At 55.0% G+C, this 19,137-nt stretch overlaps 1 protein-coding gene across 2 annotated transcripts; it reads right to left on the reverse strand.

The window, feature by feature from the left end:
- Positions 1–364: 364 nt before the first annotated feature.
- Plcb3 (phospholipase C beta 3) lies at positions 365–18,502 on the reverse strand. Of its 2 annotated transcripts, XM_031389484.1 has the most exons (32): positions 17,268–18,502; positions 14,788–14,865; positions 14,543–14,611; positions 14,309–14,449; positions 13,975–14,054; positions 13,840–13,893; positions 13,670–13,745; positions 13,456–13,556; positions 12,763–12,929; positions 12,539–12,685; positions 11,304–11,544; positions 11,057–11,141; positions 10,789–10,975; positions 10,008–10,216; positions 8,408–8,504; positions 8,239–8,323; positions 7,896–8,020; positions 7,157–7,311; positions 6,905–7,066; positions 6,186–6,285; positions 5,999–6,103; positions 5,715–5,806; positions 4,112–4,265; positions 3,989–4,024; positions 3,680–3,872; positions 3,171–3,324; positions 2,998–3,074; positions 2,827–2,916; positions 2,685–2,742; positions 2,362–2,448; positions 2,060–2,279; positions 365–1,150 (listed from the first exon to the last, which is right to left on the reverse strand). In XM_031389484.1, the coding sequence occupies exons 1-31, from the start codon at positions 17,364–17,366 to the stop codon at positions 2,076–2,078; spliced, it is 3,708 nt and encodes a 1,235-aa protein (XP_031245344.1). In that variant the 5' UTR covers positions 17,367–18,502; the 3' UTR covers positions 365–1,150; positions 2,060–2,075. The 2 variants fall into 2 exon arrangements, with proteins under 2 accessions (XP_031245344.1, XP_031245343.1); XM_031389483.1 differs by lacking the exon at positions 365–1,150 and having other exon boundaries at positions 1,709–2,279.
- Positions 18,503–19,137: the final 635 nt, after the last annotated feature.

The following is a 19,137-nucleotide window of genomic DNA, read 5'->3' on the forward strand; positions in this document are numbered from 1 at the left end:
TGAGAGACCAAGAAGCGATCGAGGCTACCCGCGAAGTCGGGCTGCTTGGCTTGGGTGGGGAAGAGGAGCGTGGCTAGACCCCGGGGACTGCCAGGCCCTTATCTCTAATATGGTAATTGGGAGCCGCAGCCCAGCCGGCCGCCGGAATTTAGCGTTCTGCAAACCATGTCGCGGCTCCCCCGGGGCGGGCGGGGGGGTCATTTGCTCCTATTTGGGTCAGTCCTTGTGAGCAGCTACTGTTTGACCGGCCTGGGGCCAGCGCAGCTCAGGGACCTGGCAAGGCACGTGGGGCGGGGCGGCGCGGCAGACCGATCGCTAGGGAACGTAGAAGCTTCTCACAGGGACCTGGAGCAGGGCCCAGAGCTCAGTTCAGAGATTTATTGGCGCCCCTGTAGCCCAGGCCAGTGCTTTGTGCTGGATATGCTGATAAATTGCGCCACAACTCTTTGCTTTCCGGAACATGGGAGGGGGTGGCCCCCACAACAAGGCCTCAAGGAGTAGGTCAGACTTGAAGGTGAGGCTATGTCTGGAACTGACACTCTCTGCAGATGGACCCACCAGAATCTTGGGACTTAGCTTATTTTTGAGGGCCCCAGCCCACATGGAGTGTTTGGGAAAAATGGAGGTCAGACAGTCACTGATATAGGACATGGGATACGGAAAAGTGGCAGTTCTGGGAACATGACACGGACTGGCAGCTGAAGGTGACTTGGACAATGGCTGGAGTCTCAGAGAGAGCTGAGGCCTTCGCCCTGAGAAGCCCAACCCTGGCCACCCAGTTTCTCTAGCCTTCCTACCCGATCTGTTTGCCTGAGGCTGCAACAAAAACAAAGCAAAGCAAACACTTCATTGGCAGGAGATAAGCCCAGATAAGAGGCTGCCTTCCTCTGGAGGGAGCAACCAGTCCCCAGCCGCCAGGAAACTGGGAGAGGCCTTGAAGAAGTGCCAGCCTGCCCCAGCTGCAGAGCTTGGCCCATCCTCTTGCCACAGGGTCTCTGGTGATCCTGGCTGGTCCCAGGCTCAGAGCATGTCCTCCAGGCTGGTGAAGACCGCTAGCAGAGCTAGTACGCAGGCCATCCTGCCTTCCAGCAGGTCTCCACTTAGCTATAGCCCAGTAAATGCATCTTCCATTCGGGGCCTGTTTCCATATCTGTAAAACAGGTAAAACATCTCCCTCATAGGGAGAGGGCCACAGGGTATCCACAGAGTACCACAACCCTGTCAGCGATAACCTTTAAGATTATCAATTTCCTTTCTCCTAAGAGCCATGGACCTCTTCCCACCAATCTGAAAACTCAGCTTCAAGCCTTTGTGGGGCCCTCAGCAACCCTGGTGGAAGATGCTGGGTGCTTAGGTCTTATCAGGCAACAGGAAGGGGTGGGGAGTTTAGGAAGACTTCCTAAAGCAGGGTGTGGGCCTGAACAAAGAGAGACAGGGAAAGGCTGAGGGAAAAAGAGAGTAATGGGTTTGGGGAACTTAAGGGCTCAGGAAAGACATGGGAAGGCCAGAAGCTACCTCTGACAGGAACTAAGGTCACCACAGACCTTAGGCAAGGCAGCCAAGTTCAAACCTTGAAACTCTTCTATAGGAATCTGACCACAATGGTACAACCCCATTTTATAGATAAGGAAACTGAGGCCCCAGAGAAAATGGCAGTACCAGAGCTAGAGCCCAGAGTGTTTTCATCCAAACTACACTATACACAGGATCCCTGAAGTCCACTTTTATTCATGTAAAAAAAAAAATCCCCAAATATAAAGGGTTGCTTTCTACTACCCAGAGCTCCAGGGCTCTACTTGCTGCTCCTTGGGAATCGGGGAGCACCTATCTTAGGTGAATGTTATGGGGTAAAAGCCCTAGCCCTTTCCCTAGGCCTGAAGTTAGAAGGGGAGGCTGAGGACCGAAGAGGTCCCAAGAAGATGAAGGGAATTAGAGTTAGTGTGAGGCATTTGCCTCAGATTTTAAAAAAATAAAATTTCTAAAGATAAAAGGTTAAAAAAAACCCAAAGTATTAGTGTCTTCTACCCACAGCCCAGTGCCCACCCAAACTTGTGGCCACCTCTTGCTCAGCCAGTTCAAAGCTGGGTGTTCTCCTCCTGGCTCTCCGAGTCAGCGCCGGACAGGTGCCCACTACTCCCAGGTGCATGACCATTGCTGGCACAGGCCACCAGGGGGCCGTCCCCTAATCCCTCTGATGTCTCGCCCAGCAGGCACCGACGAATCTCCTGGGGCAACCTCTCTCGCTGTTCCTGACACTCCTGGGTCAGCTGGGCCAGCAGCTGCAAGAGGATGAGTGTCCCAGAGGGGCCAGGCTGCCCAGCTCCCGTGCTCCCCGCCTGTGTGCCTCCTCCCAGGCCTCACCTTGGGTTCCTCTTCCACTAACTGCTGGAGGACCTGCTGCTGCCCTGCCACGAGGCGCTCATGGCGCTGCTTCTGGGCCTCTTCCAGCTGTAAAGGACAGCAAGAGTTCAGCAAGGCCTGGGGTCACTGAAATTGGGGGGGGGGGGGGCAGGGAGCATGCCAGGGCTCCCAAGGTGCTGGATATGACACAGGGACCAGGGGCAGTTGGTACGGTCCCTGGAGGAAAGGCATTAGGAGCCTTTTGGAGAGAAACGTGGTACCAGGGTGGGCATTGAAAAGCTGAGTTTCTGAAGAGTGAAGGAGGAGATGCGGGCCTCACTCACCCGTCTGATGGAGTTCACTGACTCGGTGATGTGCCGCCGATTAATCTCTGTCAGTTCCCTGCAGAGGTGAAAGGGATGGCTCGGGGCCAGGCCCTCTCCCTGCCTCCCCTCACTCAATGGCTCCCAGTCCCAACACACTTACACCTCCTTCTTATGTTTCTCCCTCGTCTTGGCCTCTGAGATACTGTTGTTGCGCTTCCTGTCCAGGATCTTCTGAAGCTCCTTCTTCTCCCTGGAGCAGCGAGGAGGGACTCAGGGGATGGACTCTGGGCACCAGAGTCTCCCACACTCACACAGCATCTTCTGTCCTTACCTTTCATTCAGCTCCTTCAGCCTCTTGAACTGAGTTGTGTGTGCATCCAGGACAACCTCCCTGAGCCGCTGCTGAGCCTGGGGATCAGGCAGCCAGCAGGTAACGCAGGGCTAACATAGGGCAGATCTACCCAGGAAGCTGGCTCTCCTTGCCTATGCCACAATGCCCCTCACCTGTCGCAGATGCTCCAGCTTCCGCTCAGTCACTGCATCTGCCTGGGCTTCCCTCAGCTCCAGCAGGCTCTGTACTTGTCGGTTCTGGAACTCTCGATACTGTTTGGCATCCTCTTCTTCCTCCTTCACGTCCTCCACGTTGGTGGCCTTGCCCCTATAGGGAAAACCTTCCTAAGGCCAGGTCTCTGGTAGAGGACAGTTAGGGCAGAGCTCATGCCAGCAGAGTGGCAGGCACCAGTTAGGTGAGCTATGCTATGCAAATCAGGAGGCCTCGAAGGGGCCAGCAGCTGTCCCGTTAGCTTCACACAGGTGACAGGTTCCTGATTCTTGGCCAGGGACCTCAGAAGAGGTGTTACTCCCAGGGAAGAGTGAGGGCCCAGCATGGGAACCTGCCTCCACCTTCCTGCCATCTGAGCATGCCCATCCAGCCTGAAGACTCACATACACGCCTCCCTCTGATATTCCTGTCAGCACATAACACAGGTGCCAATGGGTTGCAGGACACTCACAGGGCACTGGGGGAGGGTCGGCACTTCCCCTCAGCCCTGGCCTGGGCCAGGCCGTCCAGAAGGCGCCGGGTGAGGGCCACAGCCTTGCGCTGGTGTTTTTTATGCAGCTCCCTCAGATCTCGATCCTGCCGGCTCCGGAGCTTCACCATAGCCTTGTGGCTTCGGAGCTCCTCTAGAGGTGTAGGGGTCACCTCTACAGGGGGTAGCAAAGGAAGCGGGTTAACAGTCGAGGTGGGCCAGGCATGGTTGAGTTGGGAGGGGCACATGCCAACCAGGTGGCCCTACCCCATATCAGGCTGTGCCCCTTACCAGAGAGGATGCTGGCAATCAAATCATCTCGCTGCCCTGGAGAGCAGAGACTGTGGTGAGGGGCTGAGAGATCCGGCTGCGGGCGGCTCCCCTTGGCCCGCCCCAGCCCAGGCTGTCCCTTACCTGGGCTACTGAGGGATGTGCTGGTAGGGGAAGTGGTAGGACCTGGAGGCCAGCGAGGTGAGGCGTCCAGTGGGTTAGATGTGGGGTTGGAGGGGAGCTGTGACCCTGGCTGTTGAGACGGGGTCTCCTGATATGTCTCTGTACTGGCCTGAGCCTGTAAGAGAAAACTCTTTCCAAAAATGTTCTCTTCATCTTGCTGGATCCTTTCCACCTCCTGTACGCCCTATGCCCCTTCCAGCTCTCTCTGCCTACACAATGAGGAGGTACAACAGGCACAGCCAGACCCTTGCCCAAGCCATCGGGAAGGCTCCATGTCACCAGATGACTTCAAGTCTTCAACAATTCCGAGATCCTTCTAAAGAAGCCTGGCCCATCTCCAGCAGGCCTTCCGCCGCGGCCCTCCCTCCCTCCCTCTCTCCCTCCCTCCCTCCCTCCCTCCCACCCGCCTGGCGGCTAGTCCTCCTCTTGGATGCTTGGCTTCTGATTTAATCAGCAGAGGAAGCAAGTGCAGAGCGGGCACCAGTCTCTTCGACTAACAGCTCCTCACAAGCCCTAATTGCAGTCATCTCTTTCCTGGCCGCCACAGGCCCCATGGGGACCGGGTCAGGACATGTGGCTGAACCTCTGCTCCTGGCGCCTTCCCACTGAAGCCACTATGTCCTCGTGGCTTCCCTGGCTTCCAGTACCCCAGTGTGTGTAGACCCCAATGCTTTGCCCTCCCCCAGAGCTTGAGAAAATCCAGTCTAGACACAACCCAAATCAGTGTAAATGGGAATGTCCTCTTTCAAGAGCCCATAAATGGGCTGAGAGTATAGCTCAGTGGTAGAGCATTTGTCTAGCTCGCTTACGACCATTGGGCTCCGTCCCTATGCAGCATGGGAGAAGAAGTAAGGGTTAGAAAACTGACTGACTCAGTAAAGTACCTACTATAAAAGCATGAGGGACTGCAGTTGGATCACCTCATGCCTATAAGCCCATTGCTGGGATGGGTAAAGACAGGGGGATCCCTGAGTTCACTGGCCAGCCAGTCTGGCTCAATGAGAGACCCTATCTCAGACAATAAGATGGAGTGTGTCTCTGGAAAACCACACACATACATGTGCACGTGAACCAACACGTTTACACACAAAAGCAAGAATCTACAGCCCTTCTGCCCACTGTAAGCTATCTACAACCCCCTGACAGTACCACATGGCAGAAAGGCCAAGCTTTAGGGGCTAAAAACAGGCTGAAGGCCCAGCCAGGCTGTGTGGAGCTGAGCCACTTCTCATAGCCTCAGTGTCCCACCTTGGTGAGGGACAGGGCCATGAGCCAAGGATGTGACTGACCTCACACTAGGGCTGGCAGCAAACTGACACTTAACAGCCACTTCACTTCATTTCTAGGTTTGAGTGAGACAAAAGAACCCAGAAAAGGAACAGGCTTCCCAGACATGGACCGGGCCGAAGAGACATGAAACTAGGGTCTACAATAAGACACACAGAGTCTGGAGAAAAGCAGCAGGAAGCAGGGTTGGGAGTCAGGGTACCTGTGGAAGAGTCATTCACTGGTCCCCAATGTCAAGGTGGGCCTAGCCCCGCCCACCTCCATGGCTGCCGCTCACCTCACTCTCTCCAATGAGAGCAGCCAGCTGCTTGGCCCGCTGGTCCATTAGGCTGACGTGCTTGATGGGGTTAATCAAGGCCTCCGCATAGTCTAGAGGAAGTAGAAGGCCCAGTCTCCAGACCAAAGCCCAGGCCACACTCTTCCTGCCAGTACAGGGCTCCAACGGGGGGTGGAGGTGGGAGGGGAGTCTGATCCCACTTGAACTGGGGCCACTTAAATCAGCTATGCCCAAGCCCAGTGCCCACCCTTCTAGGCTCCACCAAACCTATCCCAGCGTCTCACCCTGGTGGTCATCTGGGATGTAGTCAGAAGCTTCAGTGTAGATAAGCAGGGCAGGCAGGCACAACGGTTGGTTGGCCTCATTTCGCAGGCAGACATAGTGGTATCCTGGGTGGGCAGGAGGGAAAGTTGATCTAGGCCTGGCCAAATTCCCAAGCTACCCAGTACTGCCCAAAGCCCACGGTCTCACCTGAGCGGATAGCAGAGACAGGCAGGATACGGTGCCCAACGAATCTGCCACCCTCCTCAAAGGCTGCAATGCGAAGTGAGGCCAGCGTGGGCAGCACAACCTGTGGGGCCCAGATTCTGAGCCATGGGGCAGAGCCAGGACCACCATACTATAGCCGCCAAGGCTTCACCCTCAGAGCACAGAAGCCCAGCTCAAGGGATGGCCACCAGAGTCCTGAGCCAAGAACACAGGTAGCCAGAAGCCTTCGGGGCTATCCGTAGGACAGGGCAAGTGACACTGTGGCCTGCTTAGCAGCTATACTGAGCCATGTGTATAAATTCAGGACACAGTTCAACCAGCTCAAGAGTAGAGGCCACATTCCCATGGGACCACATCGGGGGTGGGGGTGGGCAGGTCAAGCTTGTGGCTGTGGTCTCTGGCAAGGACTTCCTGCCTTGGAGACATGGCAGTGCCTGTTCCTCATGTGGGGGAAAGAACAGGAACGACACAAGATAGGACATGCTGTCATCATCCCTCTGCGACAGCCCTTGTCTCTTCTTATCCCATCTGTTACTCAGAAAAGGACAGAGAACCCAAGTCTGACCCTGGGATATGCAGGTCTAAGGAGGTCGCTTGCTTTTCCTACTTTCTGACCACCAGTCACGAGGGTGCCTGGTCCATGCTCTCAGACTAAGCACAGCAAAGTCATGGTGGGTTGGCCTGCCACAGAGTGGGCTTACCTTGGGGAAGTCAAAGGGCTCCTCATCCCACACAGGGTTGAATGAGTTCCCCTGGGATGTCCGTGTGCGGTATTTGCGTCTTGTGTCAACTGGGAGACCAAACATGTCCACCTCGACATAGATGCCCACCTTCCTGTCTGACAGGAACTGCCCCGAAATCACCTGGGGTGGGACAGCCCAAGAAGGTAAGGCAGCTGCTATGTGTCCTCCTCAAAAAAAAAGACCCTAGGCCCAGCCCCTCCTGGGCCCCACCTTGACCCGCAAGGCGTTGGCCACTATGCCGTCGACGATGACCTCAGTGAAGGGGTCAAAAGACTTGTCCGGCCGCCGCATAAACTCAGGCTTGAGCAAGTACCCACTGCGCCCGTTGTACTCAAACACGCCTGCGTTGAGCTGCATTGGCAAGTCTGTAGACAAAACAGGCAGATCAGTAAAGGGTCCTAGCAGGGGTCAGCCAGACTTCAAGGTCCAGGGATGGGGGGGGGTGTCAATGGATTAAGGGTCCAGGTTCAAGAACAACTAGACAGGTGAGGGTCCACAGAATCGGTCTAGGTAAGGGCTCAGTACAAAGTCTGGGTTAAATTTGAGGATCTAGGATTAGGTAAACCAGAAGCCAGCAAGATGGGCAAGGGTCAAGGAGGGTGTGCTGGCCAGTTCTATGTCAACTTGACACCAGCTAGAGTCACTTTGGAAGCAGGAACCTCAATGGAAAAAATGCCTCCCATCAGATGGCCTGTGGTGCACTTTTTTTAAGGATTGATATGGGCGGGCTGGTGGTCCCGGACGCTGTAAGAAGGCAGGCTGAGCAAGCTAGGAGGAGCGAGCCAGTAAGCAGCATTCCTCCATGTTCTCTGCTCCAGTTCTTTTCCTGACTTCCCTCAGCGATGGACTGGTAAACTGTAAGATGGAACAAACCCCTTCCTTCCCAGGTTGCATTTGGTCACATTGTTTTATCCACCAAGAAAACCCCTAAGACGGGGCCAGGGCTCACCCAAGGTCTGGAAGTTGAGGGCAACGAGCTGGCAACCCACGTTCCAGAAGAGCTGAGGCATATAGTTGGAGGAGTCCACTCGTGTGCCCTTGGGATAGATGCGGCTAAGCTGCTGTTTGTTGTATCTGGGATTGTTGGTCAGGGCCATAAGGGAAGAAGTGACCACCCTCTTCCACTCTCTGTCTCGGGCCCCCGTCTCGTTCTCCTGGGATTCCACTCCCAGCAAAGCTGCCCATGCTGTCCCTGAGCCTTACGCCTCAGCCTACTAAGGACCCCATGCAGATGCTTCAGTGGCATCTGCAAGACCCTGCCCCACTCTAGCCCCAGTGCCAGGAGAGGATACTCCACAAACTCCATGGGACTCTTGGTTAGTTGCTCCATTGCCTTGGTCTCCACGAAGGATGACATCTCGAAGCACTTGTTCCTTTCTGGGGGGTGGTGGGGAGTGGAGGGAAGATGTAAAAGCTGCCAAGGCTTGGCAGGGCTAGCTCCCGGTCACACATTCCACTCACTTCGAGCAGCCTCAAAGGACTTGAACTTGACAGGCTCAACGTAGTTGACGAGCGTCGACATCTCCTCCGTGGCATTGACCTCACTGCTGGCTGTGCCCTGTGGCCCCAAACTCGAGATCAGTGGTACCAGATGTTCCTTACCTACCTCCCCAGCGGGGCTAGCCCTTTCCCACACCTACAGGCATACTGCTTAACAGCTTCTTGTAAGACGCTGACACATCGCCTGGATAGAGGCCTCTCAGTGCCCAACACACACACCGCCCCCAACTCAGGAGCCCTCTCAAATCTTCCCTCCCACAACAGCCACAATGACCCTTCTGTCACCTGGACTCCCCAGAGTTCCCTTTGAGACTCTTTCCTGCCACAGGGCCTTGGCACATGCTAGTACCACCTCTTTAGGTCTGTCTGCCCCAACTTCCATGCCAGGGCACTGTCCCTTTCCCAAACTGCAATTCTGTGTCCTCTTTTCTTTAAACTTTTAACTGTATTTACTATTCTTGTGTGTGTGTGAGTGTGTGTAAGTATGGGTACTTGCTGCCATGGTGCACACATGCTGATCAGAGGACAACCTTTGAGAGTCAGTTCTCTGTCCTTGGGTTCTGGGTGTCAACGTCAGGTCACTAGACTTGTATGGTAACCACTATTAATATACTGTATACTGTATACTAATACTATTATATTATTGTACAGTCCTGTATACTAATACTATTTTTTGAGACAGGGTCTTTCTCTATTGCTCTTGATAGCCTAGAACTCACTATATGGATAGACCAGGACGGCCTCAAATTCATAGAGATCTACCTGCCTTTGCTGAGATTAAAAACACACACCACCACGTTTTTTTTCTTTTTCTTTTTTTTTTTTTTCTTTTTTTGAGACAGGGTTTCTCTGTGTAGCCTAGAACTGTCCTAGAACTTAAGTCTATGGATCAGGCTGGCCTCAATCTGAGAGATTCACCTGCCTCTGCCACCTTAGCTGGGATAAAGGTGTGAGCCCCCATGCCCTAGCTCTTTTCTTATTACATTCTACATATCTCTGTCTGTCTGTCCATCCATCCATCCATCTATGTATCTATCTTTTTTTAAAGATTTATTTATTAAATTTATATGAAAACACTGTAGCTGTTTTCAGACACACCAGAAGAGGGCATCAGATTCCATGACAGATGGTTGTGAGCCACCATGTGGTTGCTGGGAATTGAACTCAGGACCTCTGGAAGAGCAGTCAATGCTCTGAATCACTGAGCCATCTCTCCAGCCCTGTATTTATCTATCATCTATCTATCTATCAATCATCGACCTGTTTTATCTATCTATGTATCTACCTATCATCTATCTATCAGTCATCTATCTGTCTATCTATGTGTCTATCTATCATCTTTCATCTATCTACACACTTCTCTGTTCTCTGTGAAGAGGACAGCATCCGGGGGCAGATGCTTTTACTAGTGGGGTGTCTCTTTAGCCTTGCACCCTAACTCTTGCAAACTCATTGCATACCTACATAAACCGAAGTCTGCATAGATCAGGCTCTATGAGAGCAAATGCACAACAGAAAGGCGACCACCCAGCCAACACCCCCACCCGCCTGTGGTCCTGACCTCATCAGTGGTGGGCTTCTTTGGATCCGTTGTTTCCTCTTCTTCTTCATCTTCCTCCTCATCCTCTCGGTCACGGTCAGACATGAGAACATTAGGTCCCCGGGTGAGGCCCTCCTCACCTAAAGACTTCTGAGGCTCCAGGCTGGTCTTCTCAAGTCCCACCTCCTCCCCATTGCTTAGGCCAGGGCAGCTGTCGGAGCTGGGGGACCCTGCACAAGGGCCAAGGGTCCAGTGTCAGGACCACAGGCTGGTACTGAGGAAGCCTGCAGGTTGTGCTCAGTTTGTGGGTGGGGAGGTCAGGGTAGGGATCCTACCTAGTCTGGGTGGCATTAAGGCTAGTGATTGACCAGAGGTGTCACAGGTCAGAGTTACATAGGGCAGGGAGCTAGCACAACAGCCCTAACAGCCAAACAGCATGGCAGAGCTACAAGCTGGGCTCAGCCAGAGCCATACCCAGCAGGGGTTAGTGGGGTAAGCAGTTATGTGTCCATGATGGGGGACCTCAATAAGGAGACTAGGCAAAGGTTAGCTGAAAGTTTAAGTAGGTGGGTGAACAAGTCAAGTGTCAGGGACCTGAAGGAAGAGGATGGATAAGGTCAAAGGTCAGAATCCAGAGCCCTACCCTGGACGGGCAGCAGTGACACACTGAAAATCAGGGCAGAGAGATCAACACCCAGCTGAGAAGTGGGAAGGAAGGAGGTCGGGCTGGAGTGATGACGACACTGGGGTGAGAAGTTAAGCCCATGGGAGGATCAGGGCTGGAGGTCAGGCCGGGCCATACCAAGCTGGGGTGAGGAGGGCTCTGTGGCGGCTGAGCTCTCGCTCAGGGCTGAGTTGCTCTGTTCCAGAGGCCGCTTGCGCACTGAGCTGTCAGGGACGCCTGTGCTGGGCCGATGCCGCTTCTTATTCTTCACCAGGATACGGCCCATCAGGTCCTGTGGACTAGGCAGGGGGATGCCTGCAGATAGCTGGGCAATGTGGACAAGTCAGGACCTAGTCAGTCACTCTTCACCTTCTTATACCCTGGTTTAACTCCAAGTCCCCCATACCGGGTACTTGTCCAGTGGGTCAATGAGCAGCGCATCCCCAAAGATAGAGCGGCAGTACTCAGCCATCTTGGCCTGCTGCTTTGCCCTGTGGGGACAAGGTCAGAGGTCAAAGGTTCCCAGGGGTCAGAGGCCTATGGAGTGGGTGAGTACCTCAGGGTCAGAGCTGATAAAGTATGAAAGGGCTGTGCTGGGTCAGACTGCCTCCATCAGAGGTCTCTCTAGAGATTCCCGGGGCAGGCCCACTCACGAGTCTACATGGTTCTCGAAGGAGAGGATGACAGGGTAGGGTGAGGTCTTGAAGGCTGTCTCAGCGATGGCCTCTAGCACATCACGTAATGGCACCTCAGTGGTCATGGTGAAACCATGGGTAATGAAGGGCTCTTCCTCTGGCGGCCGTCCCTTCCACACATCCAGCTCCACACAGCGGCAGCCCCATAGCAGTGCCTGGCGGTACATCTCCACCGATGATGTTCCAGCCAGCTGGCCCGCTGCAGGTAAGGCTGTGTCACTATCCACTGGCCACCCCATCCCATGTAGAATCAACACATACTGGGGATGGAGAGACCCCTGACACACCCAATCAATTCCAGAGCAGTACACTCTGACTAGCCTCTTACTTTTCCAATCAGTGCAGAGGCAGTACCAATCTCCCCCAGAAGCCCTCAGGAAAGGGCAGATATCCTGAACCTCAGTCACATTCCCTCACATAAAACACTCGCAGCACTGCCCCACTGCCCTGAACTACGGAGTCCCCAGATACCTTCTAGAGCTCCCTAGGACCTAGCTAGTGTCTACTACAGCTATTCCTGCACCAGCCTCACCACCTCCTGCCTAGGGGATCACAGCCCCTCCCGGCCTCCCACCCAGTCTCCACAGAACTCCTAGCAGGTCACAGTACTTCCCCCTACTTCAAGCCATCCACACTCTGCCACTCACACTGAATCCAGAAGCCATCCAGACCGGGGTTGATCCTGCCTCCCCTTCCCAGCCTTCTCTCCCCAGCCCTCTCCTCCTGTGTACCCGCCATTAGGCCCATGTGACAAATACACACACATACACACACACACATATACACAGACACACGCATGCACGCACGCACGCACGCACGCACGCACACACGGGCTTCCTTTCCTGCTTCTCCTGTGCTCATGGTAGACTAACACTCTACCCCTTTGTTGCCAGGGACTGGAGGTTGCACCTCCAGTCCTTTTTTCACTTCTAAAACCATCTGTCTCTGGCCCATGCATCTGTACAGGCTACCCCTGTACAATGACACAAATATGCCATCAGCCCGTCCCCAGGGACACATCAAAATACCCAGAAGGCCTACCCCACAGAGATACTGACCCTGGGGCAGAATGGCCATTCTGCCCCTCCCCAAGCATTGGCCGATGAGTGATCAAGTTGAAAGTGCTCTCCCCGCAAGGAGAAGCAGTGTGAGGGCAGAGGATGTGCATCTCTGCTTCCTGCTCTTTCACTCACCAGTGAGATAGGTATTGTGTGAGGAATTGATGAAGTATGCACTCAGTGGCTGCGTCATGTCCATGCTCAGATCCAGGGCCTCCAGCGGCAGGATACCATTTTCCTCCCCTCCCAAGTAGCGGCTGAAGCCCTCCATAGACATCTGGTCTGCGGATGGGGTGTCAACAGGTCAGCTGGGCTTGGCCCGCCCCACCCACACTGCCCCACTGCCAATAGCTACTCACCACGCTCTAGGAACTGTTTGTTCGGTTCATACTTCTCAATGAGCAGCCGAGCCTGTGAGGACCGGAGCGGCGGGTACAGCACTTCGTTGAGTCTTGGGTCTCTTTGCTTCTGGTTGATAAAGTCCATGAGCTGCTCCAGGGTGAGGTACGGCTTGCCCTTGGCACCTCTGAAGGGGCCCAGAAGCTGGTCAGGCTGTAGCCTTGGTTCCCACCTAGTGCTAAGCCCTCACCCTGGGAGATGGAAGTGAGAAGGCCTGCCCCTAACTTCAGCAGTCACAGACTGGTATTCGGGGCCTCCGTTTCCCTGTCCACTCTCCTGACCTCTCAATAGTGTCAGGCAGAAGATAGACTAGCATCAGCATTTGTAAGAGCTTTAAAAGCTGCTAAATGCTTGATCCACCACTCTGAACCTCTAGACCCCAGAACCAGTCTTGCCTCCCACACTGTGTTGGCTCAGGCAGGTCCCAAAACATGTCTGAGGCCATTGGTTCCCATCCTGAATGGGCTGATTAAGCCACCTGTGGCAAAGGGATGACACAGAGCTCCACATGAATACCCTGGGCAGGTTCCCCCTTTCTCACTCGGACACTCACAAACCTGCCCACTGGCACCTCTTTTCACTGGATCAGAAGAACACTGAGCAGAAACCAGAGGCAGAGCCCAGCCTATGAAAGCCATTCCCAGGTCGCTTACATCTCCAGCAGGATCTTGTCAATATCTGGGCGCAGACACAGTTTGTTCAAGAACCGCTCAAAGATTTCCAAGGAAAACTCATCAGGGCGAATGGACTCACTCTGAGGGTAAGGAATGTGGGGATGAGAACCTAGGGCAGTCAGTTCCAGAAAGTGGGTACCCACTGTGACACCCCACCCTGCCCCACCCTCACCCTGGCCCTACCCCCACACACCCGGTTGAAGTTAAGGCCACAGGACTCCAGTGCAGTCTCCACCCGCTTCTTGTCTGCTGAGAACATCTTCAGAATGCTGATGCAGGCAGGAGGGGTCAGGGTCAGTGGGGGGCAAAGATCACCAAGGTCAGGGCAGGAGAGGAGATGCTGAGGGGGGAAGGGGGGCTCACTTCTTGACCGGAATCCGTCCATCCTGGTTCACCTGCAGCTTCAGCTTCGTGTATCTGGGGAAGCAAGTACAAGGGTCAGATCTCGGGACTGATCAGCTGAACCCCCAGTGCTCCCCAGGGTAACCCCAGGCTCACGCTTTCCGCAGGAAGGTGTTCCGGGAGGCGTTCTGAGCCAATATGTTCATAGCCAGTTTAAACAACTCCTCTGACCAGACCTGGGAATTAACAACACACAAGGGGAAGAGGGGTGAAGGGGTCAGAGGGGCTAGCCCAGCCACAGCCTACACCCAGAACAGGGTCTGGCACATAAAACATCACCAGAACAAAACCGAGGGTGGTGGCTTATGCCTGTAATCCCAGCACTTGAGAAGCTTAGGCAAGACGGTTGCCTCAAGTTCGAGGCCAGCCTGGGCTATATAATGTCTTCCAGTGAAGCATCTTTCCTGAGTTGTCTCTTGAAGTAACCCACCTTGACCGTGTCATCTTGCACGGCCATGAAGTTCAAGAATGTGGTATTTACTGGATCTGGCCCAGCTACCACTGTCATCAGTTTTTCCTCCAGCCGGGTATCAGGGCCCCCAAAGCCTAGGACTTCTCGAATCTTGGGATCCTGTATAGTGAAGGCCAAAGGTGAGGAGGAGAAAGAGGAGTGTCTTGTCCTCTGACAACCTTGGCCCCATCAGCATGAGATCTCAGCCCTCACCTTGGGCAGGCGGGCATAACGACCTGTCCTTGTGTCCCTGATGGAGCTGATGTCCAGTGTGTCCACCTCCTGGGAAAACCAGAGCCAAGGTTTGTGTCTGAGAAGTATGAGGGGTCGTTAATCTCCCCACCCAGGCTAGGGAATGACCACTCCCCGGCTAGGCCTTACCCCCAGGACAAGGGGGCTGGGCAGGGGTCACCCGTAGAGGCCTAGGCCTGAGCCAGCAGCATCAGCACCGCTCTCACCATGTTGGGTCCTGTCCAGTACAGGAAGAAGCCATTGGGGTCCACACGCAGGGTCACCAGGTTCCGACTGGAGGCCTCCTGAGGGCAGGACATGACAAGAGTCAGGGGAGTAGGAGCTGGACTAGGCTTGGTCCTGGACCTACAGTAGCTGGTTTCTGTCAGTGAGCCAAGAGGAAGCTCCTCCAGCCTATGGGTACTTCTGGAGATGAAGACAAGTCGTCAGCAGAGGATTTCAGGTTCAGTCCCCAACATGTCTCTCAGCTTCACCTTTGCCCATGGGCTACTAGCTACCCTGTTCATATCACCTAGCTTTTGCCACACCCAACTGTGTACTTTCATTTCTTCTCTACCCATGAAACTGCTGTGGGGACCTCCAGGAGCCCATCCTGGCCTTGGTTTCCCCAGAAGGCCTGCAAGGTCAGGGATGCTAGACTCTTCTGCCTCACACCCCTTACTTTAGCATACTATTCCTGTATGAGAGCAGATGGCTTGGGAGCCTGGAGCTAAAGCCTCTCTGTCTCTTGAGGCCTCACAGTATCTGGCTACCCTAAGATCTTTCTCAAAGCTCATCACCCGTCACATTGTACCTCATGGGATCCTCATAGCCTCTAGGCTCACCCATCGTTTTGAAACGGGCCTCTCAGGAAGTCTAGGCAGGGAGTTTAATCTTCTCCCTAATAGCCCTGTGGTGACTGACAGAAAGGCAGGCTTATAGGAATATGCTCATTTTCTAAAAAAGGACTTAGTCACTGATGCCCAAGACTACCCCATGTGTTCAGGACCAGCTCTAATCAATCTTATACGTACACTCCCTTGAGCCAAAAGAGGATTAGCATCCCCAAACTGCTGCTCTCGACAATCCTGCCACCAACAGTGCGCACTCCCAGTCCCACGGCCCCGACTGTGAAGCATATCCAGCTCTGCACCCTGAGTTCCAAACCCTACTCTTCATGTATGTGAGGTGTGTCCTGCCATCACTCTCATTTTACACAGGGGGAAAATGAGGAGTCAGGATTTGCAGGGGTAGAGCCAAGACCCCTGCAGGACCACCCCTGGCTCCTCCTGACCTCAACTTCGATCTCACAGAGACCTCAGTTTCTCTCTTGGGAGAATAGGGGTTGCACAGCCCCACCCATGCAGTCTCGGTTTACAAAAGAACAGCAGCTGATCTGGGGACACAGGTCCCTAAACCCATGGGACTCATAATCCTTCAACTCTAATTGGAGGACACCAGGTCCTAACCACTCCAGGAGATTCCGAACCTTGCCCTGGGCCTGACTAACCAGCCATCAGTAGTGCTAAAAAGGGGGAAATTTGTGGGTACTGTCCCTAAAGCCCCTGTGGTACCATCCTCAGGGGCCTAACCTCCAAAGGCCACCCAGGACCCTGGCTCTTCAGTTCCAAACTTTGTTTAGCACCCCCACCCTACCCCAAGCCCTCTCCTTGTTTCCACTTCCTTATTTGGGTTTATCACACTGCAAGGAAAAGGAGAAACTTTTCCCTTTAGGCTGGCCTGGGGGAAGGGGTCTCCTGGAGCCCCGGGGGTACCCACTCTTGCCAGCACACCTGCAGCTAAGGCCACGCCCCCAGCCCCTCCCCTTAGTTCCCACTCCTGCCCCACCCAGCCGGAAAGAAACCTAGCGTCTTCCAGGCCTATGGCCAGACTGGGAAGGAGCAGTAAGGAAACTCAGGCCGCTGAGTTGAGGCCCTAGGGAGCAAGGGGCCCAGGGGGCAAGGGAGGGAACGGTACAAAAAACGTGGGTGAGACCTGATATCTGGATAAGAAGCCTCAGGTGGGTATCAGGGAAGTACCTGAGAGAAAGCAGTAAAGAAATGGGGGCCAGGATTTATTGGGGTTCAAAGTCACTAAGTTAAGGAGTGGGGAGCAAAGTTCCCAGAGTTGGAGGAACCTGGAAAGGAACAGAGTCTCCGGTAAGGGGTGACTTGGTGCTCCCATCTGAACAGAAGCAGGACGAAGGGGTACCACCAGGACAGGCTGAAAAGTGATGACCATAATGGCTCAGGCGAGGCACTGGGAAGAGTAGGATCCCAGTGGCACCCCAGTCAAGACGACGATGCCCTATGCCCCCCTGGGAGTCCAGTGCCAGGAACAAGGGTCTGGGGACCAGACCAGAAACTGAGAACTAGCATGGAGACTTTGATATTCATCGTCTGGCAAGGCTGGGAAAGAGTGAGAAGGAGGACAGGATTTACTGGGGTTCAAAGTCTCCATGCCAAGGAGTGGAAGAGCCCAACTGACAAACAGCTAAAGGACTGGGTTGCGGAGGAGAAGAGGGGGGACGACGACAAAGTCTTCAATTACCAGGACAACAGGGGACTCAAGTTTCCGGAGTGAAGCAAGGCTGGAATAGGGGGTGCGGTGGTCAGGCAACGCTGAAGTAGGGGTCTATGGCATCTAGCCGAATGTGATTGAAGGAATCCTTCGATCTGGGCAGAGCAGAGGACAGCCACTCTCTTACCTCGTCCCATTTGATGAACTTACTCCCGCGCCGCAGGGTCTCCACCACGGTGGGCGGCTCCAGCTGCAGCGCGTGGACGCCCGGCCTCGCACCCGCCATGGCCAAGCCAGAGGCGGCTCGGGGACTTTCGAAGCCCCGACGGGAACCGACGGTGCCACTGCTCTCTCCACACACTCCCGCGCGGCCCGCTCTGGCCCCGCGGCGTCAGCGCCCGCCCGCCCGCCAGCCAGTCTGTCCCGGACGGACCGGAGACTCGGCGCCCGGCCCCGCCCCCGCCGAGCCCCGCCTCGTCGGGCGGTGCCGCCCCCTCCCACCGCGGCGGTGCCGCCCGACCTGCGGCGGCGCCCCCTGGCGGTCGGGGCGGCGACTGCAGCCAAAGGGGTGATGGAGCGGAATTGGGGGGCTTTGTTGGTCCGCTGGCTCGGGAGGACTCAGAGGCCTTAGATAAGGTGGGTTTGCTTGGGGGCACAGGGCTGTTGAGGGTGCACCTGGAAAGACGGGTGTTGGAGATGCTCAAGACATGCTGCCAAGGTCAGCCGGTTGAGGACTCCAGGTGGAAAAGGCGAAGATAATAAAGCTGGGGGACACAGACCCTTGTCCTCTACCCCACTCCTACCGTACTTAGCTGAGCCCAGGAAACATCACCCCATCTCTCTCCATCGCACTCCACCCGCGTGCCCTCACTTTGCCTCACCCCCTCCTGATGCAGCACAGTCTCCCCCTCCCAGGGAGCACTTAGCTGGCTAATGGGCCTCCCGCCGGCAGGCGCCCCTCCCCCGCCCCTCAGCTCTGGAGGCTTGGAGCTGCCACCTCCTTTGAGGACCCAGGCATCCTGGCTTTCCAGAGAAAACCTTGCCGCAGTTCTTGCGCTGCTGACCCTGTGATGGGAGCCAGTCTTAGTGAGCCTCTTAGCTCAAAAACTGCATAGCGAAGGATGGTTGTTTGCCCAGAGGTGGCTGAAGCCTCGTGGGTGTCCCCAAAGGAGGGGTTGTGCAGCTCCTGGCCCACAGCAGGTGCCCTGAAATCTGTGTTCCAGTGATCAGAGGAACGGAAGGGGCAGGTCCATGGGCACCGGCCGGGGTGGGGGCCCCAGCCCCTCCCGCAGGGCTTGGCTGGGGGGGCTCCTGCCTGGGGGCCCCTGTGGGAGCCCCCCCAATACAGAGGAGGCAGCAGCAGCAGGTTTAAAGTAGAACTCATCCAGAGGGGCCAGCCAAGTCACCTAGAAACCCAGAAAGAGTTGGAGCTAGCTCTGGGGGAGGAGGGTCAGCTAAGGAGGAGCTTCCCTACCGGCGCCTTTGCCCCAGGCTCTCAGGCCTCAAGAGGAGCCCTGCCTGGCACTGGCTGTTCTCCAAATCGCCATCATAATGGCGGCAAACTTAATGAATCTAGTTGTCTTTGGCTGTGGCCTTGTGCAGTGGTGCGATTATTATCTCCACTTGAGGCCCAGAGAGGGGAAGGGACTTGCCCAAGGTCACACAGCTTCCTGAGAGAATTTCACCCCTCATTCTGACTTCCTGCCTCTGCTCCCTGCTCTGTAGGAGAAAAAAAGGGAGAGAAGGGCTCGGGCCTGTGATCCTCCTCTTCCTCCTCTTCCTCTTCTTCCTCCTCCCCCTCCTCCTTTTTCACAAGGGCTATGAGAAAATAACCCTCCAGAGCTCAAACTACCACCAACCTCTTCCCTCCTCCGGAGAACAGAACCATTAAAGGTGGAGATTGGCCTCTACCCACAGGCTTGCTTTCAAATCCAGGACGGCCTTGTCCACGAGCTGGTTATCACAGTGGAATAAACACACACCTCTCTGTAAGTGATGAACAGGTAGGAAAGAAACCTGTGGGAATGTCAAAAAAGAAAGGGCATGGGCCAGCTTTG

The sequence above is a fragment of the Mastomys coucha genome, unplaced genomic scaffold, assembly GCF_008632895.1.
Source record: "Mastomys coucha isolate ucsf_1 unplaced genomic scaffold, UCSF_Mcou_1 pScaffold21, whole genome shotgun sequence".
In the NCBI taxonomy this organism is placed as follows: domain Eukaryota; kingdom Metazoa; phylum Chordata; class Mammalia; order Rodentia; family Muridae; genus Mastomys; species Mastomys coucha.

What these genes read in the sequence shown, in the direction of transcription:
- Plcb3 (XM_031389484.1), bottom strand. Translation starts at nt 17,366, where the DNA reads ATGGCGGGTGCGAGGCCGGGCGTCCACGCGCTGCAGCTGGAGCCGCCC. An exon ending in ACCCACTGGACAAGTACCCG is followed by an intron (nt 10,976 to 11,056) that starts GTATGGGGGACT and finishes CACATTGCCCAG; the next exon opens with CTATCTGCAGGCATCCCCCT. An exon ending in TGTCTCTGCTATCCGCTCAG is followed by an intron (nt 6,104 to 6,185) that starts GTGAGACCGTGG and finishes CTGCCCACCCAG; the next exon opens with GATACCACTATGTCTGCCTG.